General features: G+C 49.2%; 1 protein-coding gene across 2 annotated transcripts in view; it reads right to left on the bottom strand.

Moving 5' to 3' along the window:
• Adamts2 (ADAM metallopeptidase with thrombospondin type 1 motif 2) overlaps positions 1-20,429 on the bottom strand; it is a 252,735-nt gene that overhangs the window by 74,956 nt on the left and 157,350 nt on the right. For both annotated transcript variants that reach the window (XM_027953340.2, XM_071612157.1), the window contains exon 5: positions 5,700-5,783. In XM_027953340.2, coding sequence (XP_027809141.2) covers positions 5,700-5,783 — 84 coding nt within the window. The remainder of the gene's footprint in view (positions 1-5,699; positions 5,784-20,429) is intronic.

The following is a 20,429-nucleotide window of genomic DNA, read 5'->3' as shown; positions in this document are numbered from 1 at the left end:
ATAATTTTGTCTGCTCTTTCCAATCATTTGTTTCATGTCATATAAAACTGTCTAGCATTTCCAGAACCACAGTAACAAGTCGATATTTCCAATGGTACTGCCACTGCCACCAAGGCACAGTTTCCCAAAGCAAGTTCTGAAGAATGTTGATTACCTGAGGAAAAGGGTCCCACTGAGCACAGGTTTGAGAAATGACATGTGCCAATCCATCTCTTGGAGATTCACCATGCACATTCCCACAGCAAAGCCTCTGGGAGATGTTGGTGTTGGGAATACCTGTTTTCCTTTGTTTTGCAAGCATCATTCAACCTTCTATTTTCCTGGGTAAACATCTATTCACATCCAAAGAGTCAGCTGTGCAGAACACTTTTAACCAAATGTGCTTCTCTTTCCACCTTTAAATAAAAGTTTGATTGTCATGCTACCATCTGTCACTAGTTTTCTCAAATTTTTAAAAACAACACACCCTCTCAGCTTCCAGTCACCTCCTTGATCTGCCAATCTGTCTCTGTCATCTTGGGGGAGTCCCTAGGGTCTCTTCTCAGCTGTCCCATCACTCAGCAAGCTCCTCTGTGCAAAGAGCTCCCATCTCGTATCTCCAGGGTCCAAATTTCCCTAAGGGATCCAGACCCATGTGCCAACCTCTTCCTGGCCAGCTTCATTGGGATGGCACCAGGCACCTCCAACATGGCACTTCTCAACTGAACTCATCAGTTTATCCTCTTGTGTTCTCGAGTTTCTCCCCATTCCAGCTTTTCCTCTTGTGTCCTCCATGTTGAGCATGCATATTAGTCAGCTTTGCATCACTATAACAAAATACCTGAGGAAACTAACTTTATAAACAGAAAATGTTTATTTAGCTCACAGTTTTAGAGGTTCAAACCCAAAATCAGGCAGCCCTGTTGATTTGGCCTCTGGCAAGAGGGGCACATCACAGTGCTATCAACTTCCCCTTTGATGGCAGTGGCAACTCCTATGTCACTGCTCCCACCTGGCAGTGACACTTACAAGAAGTCCAAGGGTCTTTTTATAAACAAAGATGAGATCATGTCGCTCTGTTTAAAGTTTCCCTCATGGGAAAGCCAAACTCCATGGCAGGAGTGCAGGACCCTTGTATTCTGCTCCTGACTTCGTCAGTGTCAGCACCTGCTGTTCCCATCATTGCATCCGTCCCTCCAAACTCTGCTGCTCTCTGTTCCTGCAGCATGTGCTGCTCTCTCTCCCCTTCCAGCCTTGGAACTCACAACATCCCTATACTGGGTCTTTCCCCTTTCACACAGGAATCCATCATTAGTCCTCGGCTAACATGTCACTTCTTCTGGTTGCTTTCCCTGACCTTGTGAATAAGGATGGCCTGCCCCAGATTTCCTCCGCGGAGTCCCGAGCTCCTCTGTTGCAGTTGTTTCCTTATCTACATCTCCCTCTGGAAGCAGTCCCTCGAGGACAGGGACTGCTCACGATTACTCCTAGAACAGCATATTACACATAGAAACCCTCCAAAAAGCATACATGAAATTTTGTCATTAGCATATTGATGCAACAAATTACATAAATAGAGTTCCTGATATTAAACAACTCCACATTCATAGAATAAGCCCTATTTCATCATGGTGGAATTCTCTCCTTGTGCATCATTCAATTAAACTCTTAATGCCTTAGGGGTTTTGTATCTATTTTTAGAAGTGAGACAGGTGTGCGGTTGATGTGGGCATACTACCAATGGCAGCTTTTGGGTGCTTGGGTCACATTGATTACCAAAAAAGTTGAACCCAGTCGATTTGTATGTTTATATGGTATTGTATTATCCTCACTGAATAATTTCTTGCATTAAATAAGACTGCGTTGGCAAAAAGAAATGAGCTGACTCTATATAGGGATGACTTTAAGATAACTTCTCAAATGGTAAAGAATTTAAGTTCCCTTCATGGTTGTGGTATTTAGGGTGTGTTCTATATTTTCTAGAGTCAAATTTGAAATACTCACATCTCCCCCCCAGGAAATCCTCAGTTTTCCCTGGATTTCCAAGTCCCTGACACAGAGATCCTGGAATCCAGTGAGGAATAAACCCTACATAATTTCCAAGTCTTTCCTTTTAACCAATATGGGAGCAATCAAGTGGGAATATAAGCTACCACTTGAGACCAAGCCCAATCCACAGGACGGCTTTTCTCCCCTTCCTTCCCCAGGATGCACAAGCACAAGTGTCATGACCTTGGAGAAAATTCAAGTCCTTCGCTATTTTCAAAATTATCTTACAATTGCTTATCTAGAGAGGGTCAGATCATCTCTTTTTGAGAGCAGTCCTATTCATCTGCAAGCAATTATTCAGTAAGGTAATACAATACCGTGTAAATACAAATTCTGAAATTCGCCCAATTCATTTTTTGGTACCCAATATTGCTCCTATATCCACAGCTGTCAAAAGTCGCATGTCAAGGCCAAGTAAAGACCTGTTTTCCTTTCTCCAGAAGCTTCTGAATGGAGATTTAAATATGCCCTTCCCTCATGCCAAAGACCTGAAAATTCCTAAGACACCAGCTAGGAACAGAAGAGCTGGAATGGACCCAGTCTGGAGAGGGAGATAAGTGGGGAGAGTAGAAAAGAGAGAGCATGCTGATTCCACTGGAGGTAGGGTGAGACTCCAAGGGAGAGTCCAAAGATGTCTGTATGGCTGGACATGAGAATCTTCCAACAGCCTCCTAGTGAGGCTGACGGCCCTGAGTGCTCTCTCTTCTTCCAGATGAAGTATTTTGTGGGTTACGGTCATCCCAGGTTACCAGTTTCCCCTGGTATGCACAGAGATTGGTTTCAGGATCCCCAAGGACACCAAAATCCACAAATGCTCAAGTTCCTTATATAAAATGGTAGAGTATTTGCATATAACCCACACACCTGTGCACTTTAAATCATTTCTAGATTACTTATAATATCTAATACAATGCAACTGCCATGTAAAAAGTTGTTATATTGTATTGATCTGGGGGATAATGACAAGGACAAAATGTCTGACATGTTCAGTATGGATCCAACTTTTTTTTAAGAGAGAGAGAGAGGGAGAGAGAGAGAGAGAGAGAGAGAGAGAGAGAGAGAGAGAATTTTTTTTTATATTTATTTTTTAGTTTTCGGCAGGCACAACATCTTTATTTGTATGTGGTGCTGAGGATCGAAACCAGCGCTGCGCGCATGCCAGGCAAGCATGCTACCACTTGAGCCACATCCCCAGCCCCTGGATCCAACTTTTAAAAAATATTTTTGATTGGAGGGTTGGTTGAATCTGTGGATGACAAACCCACAGATATGGGAGGCCGACTGTGCACATGTCCCTTCTGATCTTTTAGTTTGCATCTCTTCTCTTCTTTTTTTAAATCTAGATTAAATATGCCAGAGGTTAATTTTTGCCCAAATTCTCTCCTTGATTGACTCTCTTATTTCTATCTTCTAATTTGTTGATTTCTGCATTTTTCTGAACTATTTTCTTATTTTTGTTTTCCTAAGATTTTTGGTTTTGTTGTTGTTGAAATTTGTTCTAATTTGAGTTAAATGCAGGGCTAACTTGTTTTCATTCTCTCATGTGTGACCTTAGAAAACACCTATGAATTTGCCTCTGAATACAGTTTTAGACACCTCCCTTTTGATATGTAGTAGTCTTGTTTTTGTTTTTGTTTTAGTTTTCTAAATTGCAAGCAACTGCAGTTCTAAAATTCTCCCTTCTAGTAAGTTTAAAAAAAAATTTCCAACTGGATTATATTGTTTAGGTTTATAAATTGTCCCCTAATCTCCCCACGTCAGAAGCATTTAGTCAAACCTAAACAGTTTTGCTGTAGAAAAATCACTTCTACAATTTTCTTTATGACCTAAAATACTTCTGTGATTTTTAAATATTCTAGGATTCCTCAAAAGGAAGACATATCTTTCTGTAGGGCACGGGAAAAGATGAACTAACTGCTAATTTTGCTTTATTCACAATATTGCTCTGCCTTTTAACAAGTCATCTGTTAAAGAACCTGATGGGCATTAAGCACTCCCACAGTTAGGTTTCCAACAATGTCTTCTTTGTTATAAAGATCTGCTTTGGAATATTTTATGTTCTCTTGGAGTGCATATGGATCCATAACTAGTATCCTTCCTGTGGCTGCCTTCAGATCCTTTAAAGTGACAAATTTTAATGATGGTGGAATGAGTTGGACACCATTCCCTAAGTACATGTATGAAGACACGAATGGTGTGAAAATACTCTGTGTACAATCAGTGACTTGAAAAATTGTGCTCTATATGTATAATATGAAATAAATTGCATTCTGCCATCATGTATAACAAATTAGAATAAATAAATAATTTACTTTTTTAAAAAAGTGACAAAAGTTTGAGGATGAAAGAAGAGTAGGCTTGAGGTTGACTTTTTCTGGGATACAGTCTGCCCCACGAGCCCTTCATTGCCCTATGTGCCATGTAAGTTGTGTGAAGTTTCGTTTTATTTTGGGGGGTTGAAGTTCTCTGTCTTTGAGCAGAAGTGTTAACCCTTTTTATATTCCAAGCCTAGTGCACTTGATCTAATATTACAAGTGACTTTTCCACACACTGAATCAGACCACAAACTCTAGAATTTGGCTACCTGAGTGTCTGAAGAGCTGGATGGCCCTTGCCACTCACCTGGGTGTGCAGCTGACTCGCACTAAGCCCCAGTGTCCTTATCTATAAATGGGGACTGACATAGTGTGCACCTCCTTACTTGTTAACACATGCAAAGTGCATTCCACATTGGCTGAGCCACAGGGTACTCCCCTTCCTCATCGTCTTCTCTGCATAGCATTCTCTTGACTTTCTGTTTCAGGTCACTGTCCCTCAGGGACCCATGCATGCTGCCAGGAAAGAGGCTTCCAAGTTCAATAACAAGAGGAGGTAGGTAGGTCAAGAGGGCTCAGCATAAGATACAAGGCATAAGGAGAGGACAGCACAGATTTTAGACACAGTCAGGAGTCAAAAGTAGGAGGTGTAAGAACCAGGATTTCTGATACTTTGACATCTGAGGCACTGCTAACCCTGAAGGGACTGTTCCTTCCAGGACTGCCAATTCCTAGAGGCATCTTTCATGTGAAAACCAACTGATCCAGAGCCCATATCTCTGACCACCTCCTTTATCAGACTGTACACTCAGGGTTACCATCCACCTGTCCTGAGCACCCCAGGGTCAGGTATCAGACAACTTGGTACAGCTCTTATGTTCCAGAATCTTCTATAATTCTTCAAACTGGCCACTCTTAAGCCTGCTTACTCTACCTGCCTTGGTCTTTCCTGCAGAGACCAGAACAGAAGCCCTTGCCAGTTTTTCCTCGACTCCCTCTGCCCTGTGGCCCACCTGGTGCTTTCCAAGGTGGCCAACCAGGGTTTAGCGTGCATCTACCTCTTAAGGTCTGTAACAACTATCTTTTCAATGGGAGGAGGAGTCTCCTGATCTGTTGGCCTCACCATTGCTGAATGATAACAAAATCTACATTTTAAAACCCGGAGTCAAGGAATCAGGGATGAAATGGCTCACAAATTTCTCGTTACTTATAGAACCACAGGGTGTCTGGGAGAGACAGGGCAGTTTGAGAAAACACTCTCAAAGGAGGGCCATGCCTCACTCTCCAGCCCCATTCACTCCAAGAGAGCAGAGACTGTGCCTGGTAGGCAGGACCCGGTTCACAGTAGTCACTCACCTTCCCATAGCTCAGCAGAATAATCCGTACCAGGACAACATTGATGTGGGCCCCCAAGGACTCGTCATGATAGATTTCGTTGACCTGAAAGACAACCAGGGAGGCATCAGCAGGAACCCCGTGCCCAAAGACCAGCTCTGGTTTTTGCAAATGGCATCTTAGGTCAATCAGCCCCCAGGTGAGAACCCAGGGTACCCTGCCCCATTCATTCTTCTTTCTGTACTTTGCACAGACATTGCCATCCAGTCTGATTTATCCCTCCACTTCCTGCCTCCTCCCACCCCATCCTTATAGTCAGCACCACCAGCCTGGATTCTGATAGCTGTCTTCTAAGAGACCCCTACCAGCTATCCCTGGGGTTTTTCACCTGGAGCTTGAACTTGGACCAGGAGACTGACTTCCATATTTGACATAGCCTCCAACCGAGACCCAGCTTTTCCTTTAAGAATGAAAATAGGCAACAAACACCAGCAGCACGAGCAGTACCTGGAGTGTCCACCACAGAAACCACTCCACAGTTGTCACTGCTGCTGATGCCATGTTACCTATGCACCTTGCTACGGTCAGCACTGCATTCCGTGTCCACAGGTTCCACATACATGCATTCACCCAACCGAGGATCAAAAATATCTGGGAAAAAAAGTTGCTCAACGGGTATAGATCCTTTGGCATTTACCTCATGTCAGGCATTATCAAGTCATCTAGAGAGGGTTTAAAGTATATGGGAGGATGGGGGGAGATTCTGCACAAGCACTGTGCCATTTTATATAAAGGACCTGAGCATCCAAGAGGGTCCAGAACCATCCCTGCAGGGACTGAAGGATGACTGTACTTGGAAATGGGGATCATTTGAGACTTACCACCAGATCTAGCTTGTTAATGAGTTGATAAATGTAGTTGTTACAATATCATAAATGTGCTTTCCTTGTTTTGAGAGGCGTGCTCACTCACTTCAGCACTATTTCATTCTCTCCTCTCTCTCTTTCTCTGGTTGGGAGGGAGCAGTCCGAGGATCAAACCCAGGGCCTTGGGCATGCTAACAGACACTCTATCACTACTCTTACGTATTTTATATTTTTGCATTTAAGAATATCATTCTGAGCAGGTGCCCATGGGCTTCTCCAGATGTAAAAAGGGTACATGGCACAAAAAAGGAAATGAGTTCCCACGCTCCACAATGCACCAGTATGACCTTTCCGAAACACAGGTCAGGTTAGCCCTGGGCCCTGGGTGCTAGAGACTTCCTTCCCACTAACACCGTCCCCACCTTCCTAGGGCACGCACTCAGGATCCTGGCTGGAACAGCCCCCTCACTGTGACTTCCTTCATTGGCGGACTAAACCCTATTCCTCCTAAGGCTAATCCAGGAGTTACTTCCTCCTGGGAGGGCCTACCCAGCTCCGACCTGCTTCACATGGAGCACTGGTGGCCCATTACTTCCTGAACCCTCTATCAGTAGACTACAGCTGTTCCAAATCCATATTTTTCCCTCCTCATGTGCCCGGGCCCCAGGACAGGATAACACAGGGCAGATACTCAAGAAATACTTGTTAAGAGAATAATAAATCCACTAGTGTCATCACGGATGCACCTCCCAAATCCAGGGCCACCTCAGGCCGAAGCTGAGCATGCTCTGCACCCAAAGTTTTAGGATGCCTGTCTGAGCGACTGTAATTCCTATCTATAAACAACAGGAAGATACCTCAGGAAATCTGAGAGTTAACAAGGAAAATCAAATTATGATGGATGGGATGGGGAGGCACACCAGGCCTATGAGACAAGAAGCCCAGTGGCTGCTGTCAGAGTTGCTGTGGATAAAAATGGCCCCAATTGGAGTGCAGAGTTAACAAGCTGGCTGGGCCCCAGCTGATGCCACCATCCAGCCCAACACCAGCCCCTCTGAGGAACTTCCTGGCGTAGACTGTCTACTTCTGGTTATAACTTGGTTCCTCCCCCTCTTTACCTTCCTTTCCTGTAGGGAAGGGGCAACTGATCAGACCTGTGGGAGTGCAGGTCAGATAAGTCACTAGGACTCAGCGACTTGACCTGAGTTCCCTGTGCCTGCCCCCTGGGCAGGAGGGATGCTGGGCCCTGAGGGACACCTACCAGATGCCCAAGGGCCTGCCTCATCACATGCAGCTGACGAGGTGGAGTCCGGGGGAGGACCTCCACGTGCCCTGGTAGGCCTTGCCTGCTCACACATCGCCTGCTGGCCTCCTCTGGGAAACCAGAATAACAGTCTTCATCTCACCAAGTTGTGGTGAGGATTCAATTTTCACCCACATACAATGGAATGATATTTGCGAAAACTGAAACTGTATTTTTCACTGCTGGTAAACCATATTGCCCTGCAGTTCCCCCAGGAGGGCAGGAGGGCCGGAGGGCAGGGTGCACACCCCCTAAAACCACAGATGACTTTGCTCAATTTTGAGGTTCTAACTAGATTAAAAAAATCTAAAAAAAAGTCTAGTTTTAGCCTTAAAAGACAGTTTTTCTTAAAAGAGAAAGGAGTTTTTCTAAATTTCCAAAGTATTGCTTTATCTATGATGAGCAAAGCCTGGCCAACTGGACTCAGAGCATTCATAGTGCAGGAACCACCAAGGCCAGGGACATCTCACGGCAGCTGGAAGGGACAGGAGAGGGGAAGAGAGAAAGTGACTGGGCTTCCCTTCATTCCTTCCACTCCAGCCCTCACGGTCCCGCCTCAAGTTGGGAGTGGGGCAGGGAGAATAGAAAACAGCCTGTCAAGAAGTCAAGAAGGAAGGGAAAACAGAGAGCTTTGGAGCCCAGCTGCTGTTCGGTTTCTGAGAGGGGACAGGTATGTATCAATAGGAGGTGGCTTCCGAGAGCCCAGATGGAGGCTGGACATGTTTCAGTCATGAGCAAGAAGGAGAGGGTGACCCAGCTCCCAGCTGTGTGTAGCAGATGCGTGGGGTCCCCTGTTCCCCAGGAATGCCTGGGCAGGATACAGCGGGGGGTGGCTTTCTGCCTACCTGGTGCTGGGGGCCTCCACCGCCACGTTTCAGAGAGGACCCAGGTAGTGCTAGTCTACAGGGGAGGGAGGCAGACCCGCTGGTATGGCAGCTGCAGAGGACCAACCCCTTCACCCCAAGGGCAGGTCCTTAGTCTCCAGGGCCACTGTGAGGCAAGAGCATGCTGGGGCAAGCCAAGCCATGCACACACTCCCACCCAGGGTCAGGGGACAAGGGCCCCAACCCACTCATATGTTTAAGTTCTTATCCCCAATGTGATAGATTGGGAGGTATCTGTGAGGTAATCAGAGTTAGAGTCCTCATTATGGGATTAATGCCCTGTGGGAAGAGACACAGAGAGCTTGCTTCTTCTCTGCTCCCCGATCCCCTCCACATAAGGACACAGCAGACACTGGCCAGCAGCAAACCAAGAAAAGGGTCTTCCCCAGGCTGGCAACCTTGATCTTGGAATCCCCAGTCTCCAGAACTGTAAGACATAAACACCTGTCATTTAAGCGGTCTGTGGTATTTGTTATACGGGCCTAAGCACACGAAGGCAAGCCCTGAGCCAGAGCCTGCTATGCTTTAGATCTTAAATGTCTCCAGAGAACCACACGCTAAAGGCTTGTCGCCAGCCTCTGGTGTCCTTGGGAGGTGATGGGACCTTAAGGAAGTGAGGCCTGGGGGGACAAAGTCAAGTCACTGGAGGCGTAATCTTGAAGGGCATATTGAGACTCCAGCTCCTTCCTGTGTCTGTTTGTCTGTGTCTGTCTGTGTCTGTGTCTGACTGTCTGTCTCTCTCTCTCTCTCACTGCTTCCCAGCTGCCATGAGGTGAGCTGCTGTGTTCCATAAGCTCCCACGATGACGTTCTGCCCAAAGCAATGGGGGCCAAGAGGCCATGGACTGAAATCTCCGAAACTAGGAGCCAAAGTAAATCTTTCCTCCTTATAAGTTGATTATCTCAGGTAGTTTTGTCACAGCAAATGGAACGCTGACTGATACAGGGCTTAACTTTGACTTTATGACGTTCTTCCACAGGTTTTTGGGTTTTTTTTCTTTTAACTTTGTGGTACTAGGGATCGAACCCAGGGGTGCTTTGCCACTGAAGTACATCCCCACCCCTTTTTATTTTTATTTTGAGGCAGGGTCTCACTAAGTTGTTGAGGCTGGCCTCAAATTTGCAATCCTCCTCAGCCTCCCTAGTCACTGGGTGCACTACTGTGCTCATCCCTCTAAAAACTTTTAAATATTAAGGGCCTGAGCTACTTTTCATGGACCAGGAATTTTCTATCCTAGCATGGGGTGCTAGGGTTGAGGGTAACGTCAGACATTAGAATTCAAAGCTACATTTTTCCCCATGTTTGAGCCTCGGTGGGTAGGCATTGACCCTACCAAGCATATCAAGCCCCTAGGCAGAGATGACCTAAGAGAATCAGGTCCTCATTGGGACTTTTCAAACTGAGTTGACCATACCCTGGGCTTGGAATCACCCAGGCATTTCAGGCATGCCCTCTCCTTCCCCATGGCCCCAGGCAGGGACCCTGCAGAGAGCTGTTGGCCTCACCATGTATTAGCTCTCAGGATTCAGCAGAACTAGTGTGGAACTGGCCCTCAGAAGCAACTTGACCAGCTCCATGATCATGATGATGTTCATGAGGGTTTTGAAGGAAAGGTGAACTAGAGGGTTTTGAAGATTCCACAATAGTGGAGTCTTTCCAGGTGGGTGTCAGGGGTCACCTAAGAATGTGGCAGGTCACGAGAGCTAAAAGAGAGAACAAGTTAGCACAGTAAAACAGGGGTGGTCATCCTGGCAGGAACAGCATGTGCAAACATCCTGGGGTCGGAAGCAATGAGGCAGGTTCTAGGCACAGAAAAGATGGGACAGGGGCAGGTGGAAATAAAAGGTGGGAGGGGGGCACTAAGGCCAGACCATAGGGGTCAGGAGGATTCCAAATCTACTCAGTGAGCAACCAGAGACTATGGAGCTTGGAAGGAAAGATAATAACATCACATTTTACAAAGATTACTCTGGATTCTTAATGGAAAGTAGACTGAGGGGAAGGTGTGGGAGTGTAGGATTCAGATACAGGGATGAGTAGAGAGAAGGGACAGTTATGAAGAGTGGTGTGGATTAGAATAGGGGGCATGTGACCAAATCCCACACAGCCCTGGGACACCCTGAGTCCTGCCTAGCCCTGTCTCTTTTGCTGGAAAATAGAGACAGTCCATCTTTGTTCTGTATGGAGTTGGGGGGGAGGGAGAGAGAGAGAGAGAGAGAGAGAGAGAACATCCTTCTCAGGGGAAGCCAAGTGGAGGCCTAGTCTGGAATAGATCTGAAGGTCACTCAGCCCCCTAAGTAATATTCTGAATCTGTGGTCAGACAGCCTAGTGGACAGGAAACTGGAGAGGGGGTGGGGTAGAATTACCACCCCTGTTTTACTGTGCTAACTTATTCTCTCTTTTAGCTCTCAACACATGCCACATTCTTAGGTGACCCCTGACTCCCACCTGGAAAGATTCCACAACAATATGACCTCTGGTTCACTTTCCTTCAAAACCCTCATGAACATCATCATGATCATGGAGCTGGGCAATGGGGAACCTGAGGTTCTGGGAGGGACAGGCTGCCTGTTCCCAGAAGAAGGGAGAAGATTTAGGGCCAGTGTCCTTGGGTTCCCTGCCCATCAGGGCACAGGATTCTCCAGCTCCCCTGGTCCTGCTCTCATCCCCAGGAGGTGGCCTTGTGTCCCTGGATATTAGGCTGGTCTGAGCCTGCTTCCTGATTTGGATCAGGAGGTGACCAGCCACCCCAGAGATCCTACTGCTCAGCACCAAGCTCCAGGAGACTCAGGGGCGGCGTCAGGGCTACTTCCAAGCCCACTTGATGCTGGGGATAGGAGATGAGGTGGCCAGAAACCCAGAGTGTCAGGCTGCTAAGTGTGGGCCCCCAGGACTGGGGAGACTCCCTCTGCTGGGCTGGGAGTCCTCGATGCTGGCCTCCAGAAACCTTGGACAACTCGGAAATCCACTGGGCATGCCTGGCAGTGTTCCCAGGGACAGCCAGGGAGGAGGCAGCCAGGCCCCCGGGAGGCTCACAGCCAAGACCTGCCTGCAAGGACTCCCTCAGCCTCTGGCCTCTGACTGTGCATCTCTCCTTCTCTTCACCCCAGGAAGCCTCTGTCTATCTACAGGGGTTCACAGCTCAGACAGGGCTCTGAGCAGGGCCCTATGCAGTCTTGCTATCTGAGTGAGACCTCTTGGTGGCTGCTGATCCCTCTCCCTTCAACCTGGATAGGTGGGACCCACTGGAATCCTGCTCAGGAGCCCTTGCCTGGGTGCAGCATGCCCTCCCTGTGGGTGAGACCCCCATGGGGCACAGTGGCCTGGAGATGAAGGCACAAATAGGGGCTCAGGGTTTTGCTATAATCTGGCCTCCCAATCCTCATATTTGGATATATAAAGATAAGTGGCTGAAATGCAGGGTTCACGCGTATGTGAATGAGACGCTTGTCTTCCACCGCCCTGATGCCACCACCTGTGCCCCCACCCGCAGTCCAGGGCTTCACCTACTTTTCAGGAAGATGTAAAAGTACCACAGTCCCCAGAGTCTTGATTGATGCTCCGATACAGCTTAGAAGCAAGGACTGAAGCAGCCAGCCCTGGCCAGCACCCTGCAGGGCCCACCGAGGCTCAGGGATCCTTGGGAATAATTAGCAAAATTCCCAGTGAAACGCTCAGATCCTTAATAGGGACGCCGTTACGTTTCTGCCAAGGAGAGAGCTGACAGGGCAAAAAGAGCAACAAAGACAGGACTGGAGGCAGCCTCCAATCCTCTCTGCCTCCTCCCCCGACTCCTCCTACCTCAGCTGTCAGATGAGACAGGTGGTAGGGACTCCCCAGTGACTTCCTGCCTTGTATCCTGTTCCCCTCCTCCCAAAACCACTCTTCCCTAAGGTCACCACTCCTTCCTCTGACTTACTCCTTCCTCTGCCTAAAACCCTCAATGGCTCCCCAGTGCCTCTGGAAGCAAGCCAGAGCCCTCAGTGTGGCACACAGGGCCCTCTCCAAGGGGGCCCCCGGCTGGCTTCTCCACACTCCACTTCAGCTGTTTTCCCCCATGGACTCTACACTCCCGACAGCTCAGTTGGCATTCTTCCAAGGCCTGTCTGCCCTTGTCTGCTGTTTGTGCAATGGTTCATGCCTGGAATTCCCACACTCCCTTTCCAGCCCCCGAATTCTTTAGATATCTGAAGAACATTTGAGAAAATAAATAAATAAAGTCATAGTAATGTTTCCAAGGAGAAAGGCAGTTGGTCCCTTGCCTAAACTACCCAAGACCTTCCCATTGCACTTTGAATAAAATTGAAGCTCCTTGGCATGACCTTGAGGCCAGGAGGAGTGGCCCTGCTGCCTCTTCTAGGCCCTTCCCAGCACAGGGAGTCTTCCCCTCCCAACCTCAGGGCCTTTGCACTTGCTATGCCTCCCCTACCACAACTGTTCCCAACAATATGTAGCTCACAGTAGGTGCTCAGTAAGGAGTCTGTGGAATAATAGGAAATGGGAAAAGAGACCCAGCAAAGGCCTGTGATGCCCTGTAATGACAGAGGCTCCCAGCTAGGTGCCTTCCCCACCACGCCAGCCAGGGGACTTGCTGTCCCCAAGACTTGTGGGCTAGGAAGAAGCTGCTCTTCTCTGCCCAGACCGCAGGGGGAGGGGAAGCCCTGGGACAATGTCCTTGAGCCCTGTCTGAGAAATTGATCTTGGAATCTTTAAACCTTAAGGGAAAATGTACAAAGCCGCAGCCCTTCTCTGTGCAGAGAGAGGCCAAGGGCTCTCTGTTTGGGGAAATACATTGTAATGCGCCTTTTGCTTATGCAAAGATGCAGCCAAGTTTCTGTTCTAGAATAGACAATAAGGAAGGACAAGGCCTTGCATGACAATGTAAAAGTTTGCCTTCTTGGTGGCAGAGTTCCACTGGGGTGACTATGTGCCCTGGAAGGTGGCCTGAGCTGCAGGGGAGTCTTTCTCCTCTGCCAAGTTTGCAGAAGGGGGCACAGAAAGGGGGAACTAATCTAGGAAACAGGACTCCGTCACAGGGAGGCCCCTAGGCCTGGCTGGTTACAGAGGGTCTAGCTGGGGCCAGAGGCTAGGAGCAGGGTTGCTGGTGGTTTCCATCCCAAATCCAACTTTTGGGAAAGTTATCTTCTCTGCTGAGCAGAGTCGTGGAACCATGGAGAGCAGCCCCCAGGGCTCATCTGGCAAAACCCTGGGGAGCAAACCAGGCTTGAAGTCTTGAAGCCTTGTGGAGGGGTGCTCAGCCCACTCGGCGGCTTCTCTGGGAACCCTGGAATAAATAGAAAGTGGGTCTTTCTATGAACCCCTAGGGGCCAGGCTTGGACCACCAGGGTGGAGCCCTTGAAGAGAGTGAGCCCAGTGCACCAGAAGCTGGTTGAGAGAGGTCTGCTGGTTTCCAGAGAGATATGCTGCATCTATGTTCATAGACGGGACTGCAAGGGCCTGGTCTTATCCTGAGAATAAACTTTCTCTTTGCACCTCTTCTTTACCCTCTGGTTCTGGGTAAATGCTTCCGAGGCAAACACGACCCTCACAGTTGCTCAAAATATCAAACTATCATGAAATGCAAATGGGGCAGAATCTTAATTATTAAGGTTATGCCACACTCAAAAATGGGAGGCACGGGAGCCCCTCCATCAACACCAAGTGCATGAACATGTTCTCCAAGACACCTCGCTCCCTCTCCCCAACAAATGAAGACTGATATCTGCTCTCCTGCACAAGTCCACATTCTGCCAGGCATGGGGACAACTCTACAGGTACCCCAGGATGGGGCTGGGGCTCTTCACCCCCAGGCAAGCTGACCCATACCCAGAACATAGTGGAGGCTCAACAAATATTTACTATGCCACTGGATGGAACACTAAGACGGGGACACCGGAAAAACAAGGTTCCCTTAAAAAGGTTTTCATATCGATGCTAGTAACTGTAAGAAGCTAGCCCTCCTCTGTGCTGCATTCCTCCCCCTGTCCTGAATTTGGGGAGTAAGCAAAGGATGGAGGTGAAATTCCCCCTTCAGATGGCATCGGTTTCAGTGTGGGGTCTGCCACAATTCTGCCATGTGAATTGGGGCTGGTTACCTCAAGCTGAACGAGGGGGCCTCGATTTCCCCATCTGTGAAATGGAGACAACTGCCCTTGTGGCTCAGGGTTGTTATGAGGACCGACTGCAAAAATGAATTGAATGCATCTAGCAAAATCCCCAGCACACAGTACTATCTCCAAAACGTTTGTCATCAATTACATGAGGGTCAAATGCTGCAAACCGTTTCTTTGGTGTTGAAAACTTTAATCAACCTGGGCTTCATTCTGGAGGCCACTCTGGCTCTGGCTCTCTGAGGGTCACAAGGAGAGGTCTCTGTGAACAGTCAGTGCTTGCCCAGGCTGTTTTTCCAGGGCTGGGAGAGACACATCTGGGAGTGTGACCTGGACCTGGACCCCTCCTTATCAGCCCCACACTCTGGGGTCACAGACAGCCACACCACCCTTTGGAGCCAGATCTTCTGCTCACTGACCTGGCTACTCATCAGAACAAGGGGATGCTACTGAACAGGGAAGGACGGCTCCTGTGGAGGACACAGGACACAGAAGGCATGGGAGAGGCCACAGGCCAGCCCCCCGGGGGCTCTAGCTTTCAGCTGGCCACGGAAGGGAAGGAGGCAGGAGAAGGCGGGATGTTATTCTTGCTGGCAGTGGCTGTGGGATGTCATGGCCTCCCAGCGCTCTGCTCGGTTTGTTGACTTTCCTGAACCCACAGCCCCAGGGGCGTCCACATGCAATCTCACTTCAGGGAGGAATCCTGAGTGGTAGGACCTTGTGCCACCCCTGGCTCTAACACTAGCCTCCTTCCCAGCCCACTCCTGCCAGCCTGTGACCAGTGTGGTGGAACTGTCCGCTGTGACTCCAGTTCTGTCACCTGGCCCCCAAGGGTCACCACCATGTAATCTGAGAACCATGTACTTTTCACTCCTCTTGTAAATCAGACTCTTCTGCTGCTCTGTCAGATTTTGAGTCAAGGAAGGGGACAGGTAAAATGCCACCCTGAGGAGACAGGGGCATGGGCTATGGGAAGTCCCTGGGGATGGACATGCTGGTTGACAGAGGACACAGGGGAGATGGCTGAAGACAGTCAGGAAGCTGAATCCAAGGTTAAGACTTCCCATCCATGCCCCTGCCCCCACTCCAATCTTTAGGGCCAGACACAGACAAACCACGAGAGCTCTGGGTCCTGCTTCCCACTGAGATAACTCCATAGAGGGGAGTCCAATCTCAAGATGGCCTGTGCTGGCATTGTTAGGCACAAGGGACATTTTGTGTAAATGGATGAGCCTAAAGTAGCACCCTGGTTTCCCTTGGCGCCAGAGGATGGTTGTGGGATCCAGAAGCTTCTGCCTATGCTTATGGGGTGGGGGTGAGGGGGTGCCTGGCAGTGATCATGGAGAGGCTGCAGAATGGATGGCTCATCAAGGCCTAAGGCTTGGATCAGGGATATCCCAGAACACCTAAGCATTCCAGGTAAAGAGCCCAGGGGCCAGGCATGGTCACCCACTCACAATAAAAATGGAAAAGACACAAGCCAGTCCCTCCACTGCCATTAGGGCCCAGGTATCTTGTCATGTGGAAGCAGGGAGAAATCCTGGCAGAGCAGGCATGAGCCCTAAAGATTACAGACACCATGACGGAGGATCTCAGATTAGCACCTTATTATTATTAGCACCAAGCACTGTTCCCCTTGAGGAGTGTGTCATGAAACCAAGCTTCAGCATGGCCCTACATGCAGCATTACAAGCTCGCTATAAGAGTCATCTATTATGAACGTGAACTATATCCCTCCCCAGAGGTGAAGTCACTCAGGGCACCTTCTAACATCCACAAGTTGATGTTCCAGTTCCTCCTTGAACCCAGCAGGAAACAAGTTTTGTCCTGAATAGCACACATCCCCCTTGCATTGTGAGGATCTGCTGAAGTAACTTAGCTCCCCATCCCTAGGAGCTGAGCAGTACACGCTCCACCTGTGGACTCCCAAGCTGGCTCAGAACAGGCCTCCAGAAATGTCAAGCAAGGAAACAGGCACATAAGAAGATGGATGAGTATATGTCAAAGCCCCTGAAATTCCACCTCTGCTACCAGAAAAACCCAGAACCAAAGGGAGACGGAATGAATTCTTGGATGTACAAGTGCCCCTCGATCCCTTCTTCTTAGGATCAGGGGACATGGGGGCAGCCCACAGACCCAGCTTATAACCAGCACAGCTGGGGGTGTGGATGAACCATCAATCACCTGCCTGCAGTCTGGCTGCTTCTGCTCAGCCTCCATTCCCCTGTCTCATTGCAATGGGGTTTCCGCTGGGTATACTTCCTGAACCTGTGAGTGTTCCCACAGAGCGCACTGTGCTAACTTGGATGCTGTCCCTGTCCAGGAAACTGCCCCTACTGCACCATCAGCTAGGTAAACTTTGCCGGTCTCCCTCCCTCTTGAAGGGGAGCTCTTCTGCATCGTTTGCTGCCATTGCATCCTCTCGTTCCCCAAGCTTCAAGATCAAGTTCAAGCTCGACTCACACAGGCAGTGCACCACCCCCAACAAGCTTGCTTGTCTAGCCAGCATTTGCACCCCAAGGTCCCACTCCCCTGTGCCACTCCTTCAGTGACACAAAAAGGGTGTGGCGCCTTTTTTGCACACATGCCCCCTCTGTATGGAAAGACACTCCCTCCCACCTTTCCACTTGGAAATGCCAACTCTGCAACCAAACCCAGCTCAAGGGTCACCACTCTGTGACCCTTTACCCAACTAGGCAGAGGGCACTGACCATGCCTTTGGCTGCCAACGTCCTTGTCCTTCTAGTTGTGGTAAGGCAAATTGGTGTGTCCCCTTAAGAGCCAGGTTTTCTGAGGACAAGGGGTGGATAGTCTGGCTTCACAGGTGTCATGAACTGAAGGAAGGCCTGCTGCACCTCACTGGTCAGCTCTGACTTTCCAAGACCTGGGCAATGTCTTCCCAGGTGCAAAATCTCTCACCACTTACCACCCTGCCAGTGGGCAGTATTTCCCTTTTTTACAAATCAGGAAACTGAGGCAGAGAGAAACTAAAAAGCTCACCCACACAAGTATGCTTGGCAACCAGCCACAGAGGCTTCAGGGGGAAATTTGGCAAGTCTGCGGACATAAAGAACTGTGTCCCTAGGATGCTAGTGGTTCCAAAACCTTGCATCAGTGCTGAAGAAACAGAGTCTTGGGTATACGGAAGAAGGACACTTATGTTATTAAATCAGTTTTTCCACCAACAGGCAGAAGGCAGAGTCATTTTTTTTTAAAGTGGGAGTATGTGGGGACATAGTCACTTTGCAAGAGTTCATTTACTCACTTATTCATTCACTAAAAAAAAGACAGTTACTGCACATTTACTAAGCGCAAACCCTTTGCCAGGTGCCATACATGAAAATCAGGCAGGCAGTCCCTCTCTGAACTTGATAGGAAAGCCCCTAGCCCTTCTAAGACACACCACCAAGGAGAGTAGGACCTCAGGTCAACTGACCTCAACTCAGCCCAGGGGACAGCCCAGGAGGAGCCTGGGGCAGTGACAACGCACACCTACCCAGCACCGCACACATGCACATCATCTCTGCTTTTCTGGGCGCAGCTGTCATTTCCTTGATGGAGCCTGCACCAGACAAGCTCTGCAGCTGCCTCAAGCTGTCACTGAGAAGTGACGATGCCTAGGCCTCCTAGTCAGCTCCCCAAGGGAGGCCAAGGACGGGCAGCTCCCAGGCTTCCCACATCAGCTGTCAGGAGGCTTCATGGAGGAGAGTGCCACATGTGTCAGGGAAGGAGAGGCAGAAGTGAGGACAGCCAGTGGTGCCCCCCTCCATCTGAATATTCTGTGTTCTGCACCATCACCACAGGTCTGTGGACCCCCCCTGATCACTGTGACACTGCCAGCACCTAGAACTTCTGGTACCAGGCAAGTGCTGAATGACACAGTTGAGTGAGTGGGAAGGAAGGAAAATCTTAGAACAGGAAGATGGAAGAGATGGAGGAGCCTGAAGGAAAAACCCAGGGAGGAACAGAAAAGATATTTAGGAGGAGGGGAGGGAAGCATGTGATCAAGTGATGTCAAGGTGCTGTTAGGAGTCGAGCCCGATGGCACATGCCTGTGTCCCCAGCAGCTCGGGAGGCTGAGGCAGGAGGATGCAGAGTTCCAATCCAGCCTCAACAATTTAGCAAGACCCTAAACAACTCAGTGAGACTCTGTTTCTAAATAAAGTGTTTAATAAAAGGGCTGGGGATGTGGCTCAGTGGTTAAGTGCCCCTGGGTTTAAAAAAAAAAAAAAAAAGATGCTGTTGGGAAGGCAAAGAAGGTCAAGGCAAGCCTGAGGTTTCCTGGGGGACTCGAATTCTCACTCTTAAGGCCAGAACAGTGGGGGAGGACCCACACCGGGGCCGGTACTAAGGAAAGGCCTGCCTGCACACAGGTCTGTGAATCCCCTCTGGCTTGTCCTGGTCACACCACCCAGCAGGGTAGAGAGATCACTTAAGTGCCTCCCTGTACAGGGCTGGCACGTGCATAATCTAAGCCAATGCCAGTTTCTCCATCCACAGGATGTGGGGACAGGAGTTTCCAGTAAGAGAAGGTATTCCCTTCAAGTTTCCCAAGAAACCTCACCCACCCCTCCCGAGGCCCAAACTGTGCCCTGGGATACAGCAATGCCACTAGCTCTGCTCATGCTCTTCCACCACTGGAGCTCTCTGCTTTAGGGCCTCTGAAGTCCCTCAATTGAGCCATATTTGTGCCAGATGCCAACTAAGGGTGCAGGGAGTGCTGAACACGACCAGGGCAGCTCGCCATCCCAGGGTGCCCACCATGCAGCCAGCACTCTGCCAAGCACTTTTCTGGTGTTCCACTCAGTGCTCACAGCCGCCCCAGGAGATGGGACTACCTGTCCCTCGTCACAGGGCATAGCAGGGCAGGCAGTGGCCTCCTTTCCTCTAGGCTGGAAGGAACATCCGGCCTCCTACATGCTAAACCTATCCTGTAGCTGTGTTCTGATTCACCTGTGCAGTGAGGGTTCTTAATTTCAATTTGTTGCCCACATTGAAAAATAATTAGATCTTTCATGAAAATTGGATTTCCAGCTTCTCAATTTAAAAAAAAAGACCTGGCAACAGTGGACCTGCTTATTCCTATAAGACTACAAGTGAGTATAACTCAGGGGGACATCTCCAGAGAAAGATGGCCTCCCCCACCCACCCCACTCCCAGTCCCCATGACTCTCTAGAGCCTACAGCCACTCATGCACCCTCCTGCCCAGCTCTAATCAGCATCCAAGTGGGCTGATCTCTTCTGAGCCCCCTGCACCACTGGCCCTAACAGACGTATCTCCTGGTGGCACATGGAGCCGGGCTCACAGGTCAGCAGAACAAATACAAGGAACAGAAAAAAATGACAGGAGTAGCCCCCTGTGGACCATGGAACAAGTGGACCCTGAAGCCTGGGACACAGCCTTGCAAGATGTAGCCTTTACTCCTTGCTCCCCGCCCCCACTGTGCCCAGTCCCATTTCTGATGTGTCCCCCTTGCCTGGAAGGCCCTGTCTGCCTTCTCCTAACTTAAGGGAACCAAGTTTAATTGTCTAGTTCCAGAGATGTTTTTCTCTATCCCAGGAAGCAGAGCCAGAGACATGTGAACA

This window comes from Marmota flaviventris, chromosome 5 (genome assembly GCF_047511675.1).
Source record: "Marmota flaviventris isolate mMarFla1 chromosome 5, mMarFla1.hap1, whole genome shotgun sequence".
In the NCBI taxonomy this organism is placed as follows: domain Eukaryota; kingdom Metazoa; phylum Chordata; class Mammalia; order Rodentia; family Sciuridae; genus Marmota; species Marmota flaviventris.
This window is presented reverse-complemented; position numbering and strand designations above follow the sequence as displayed.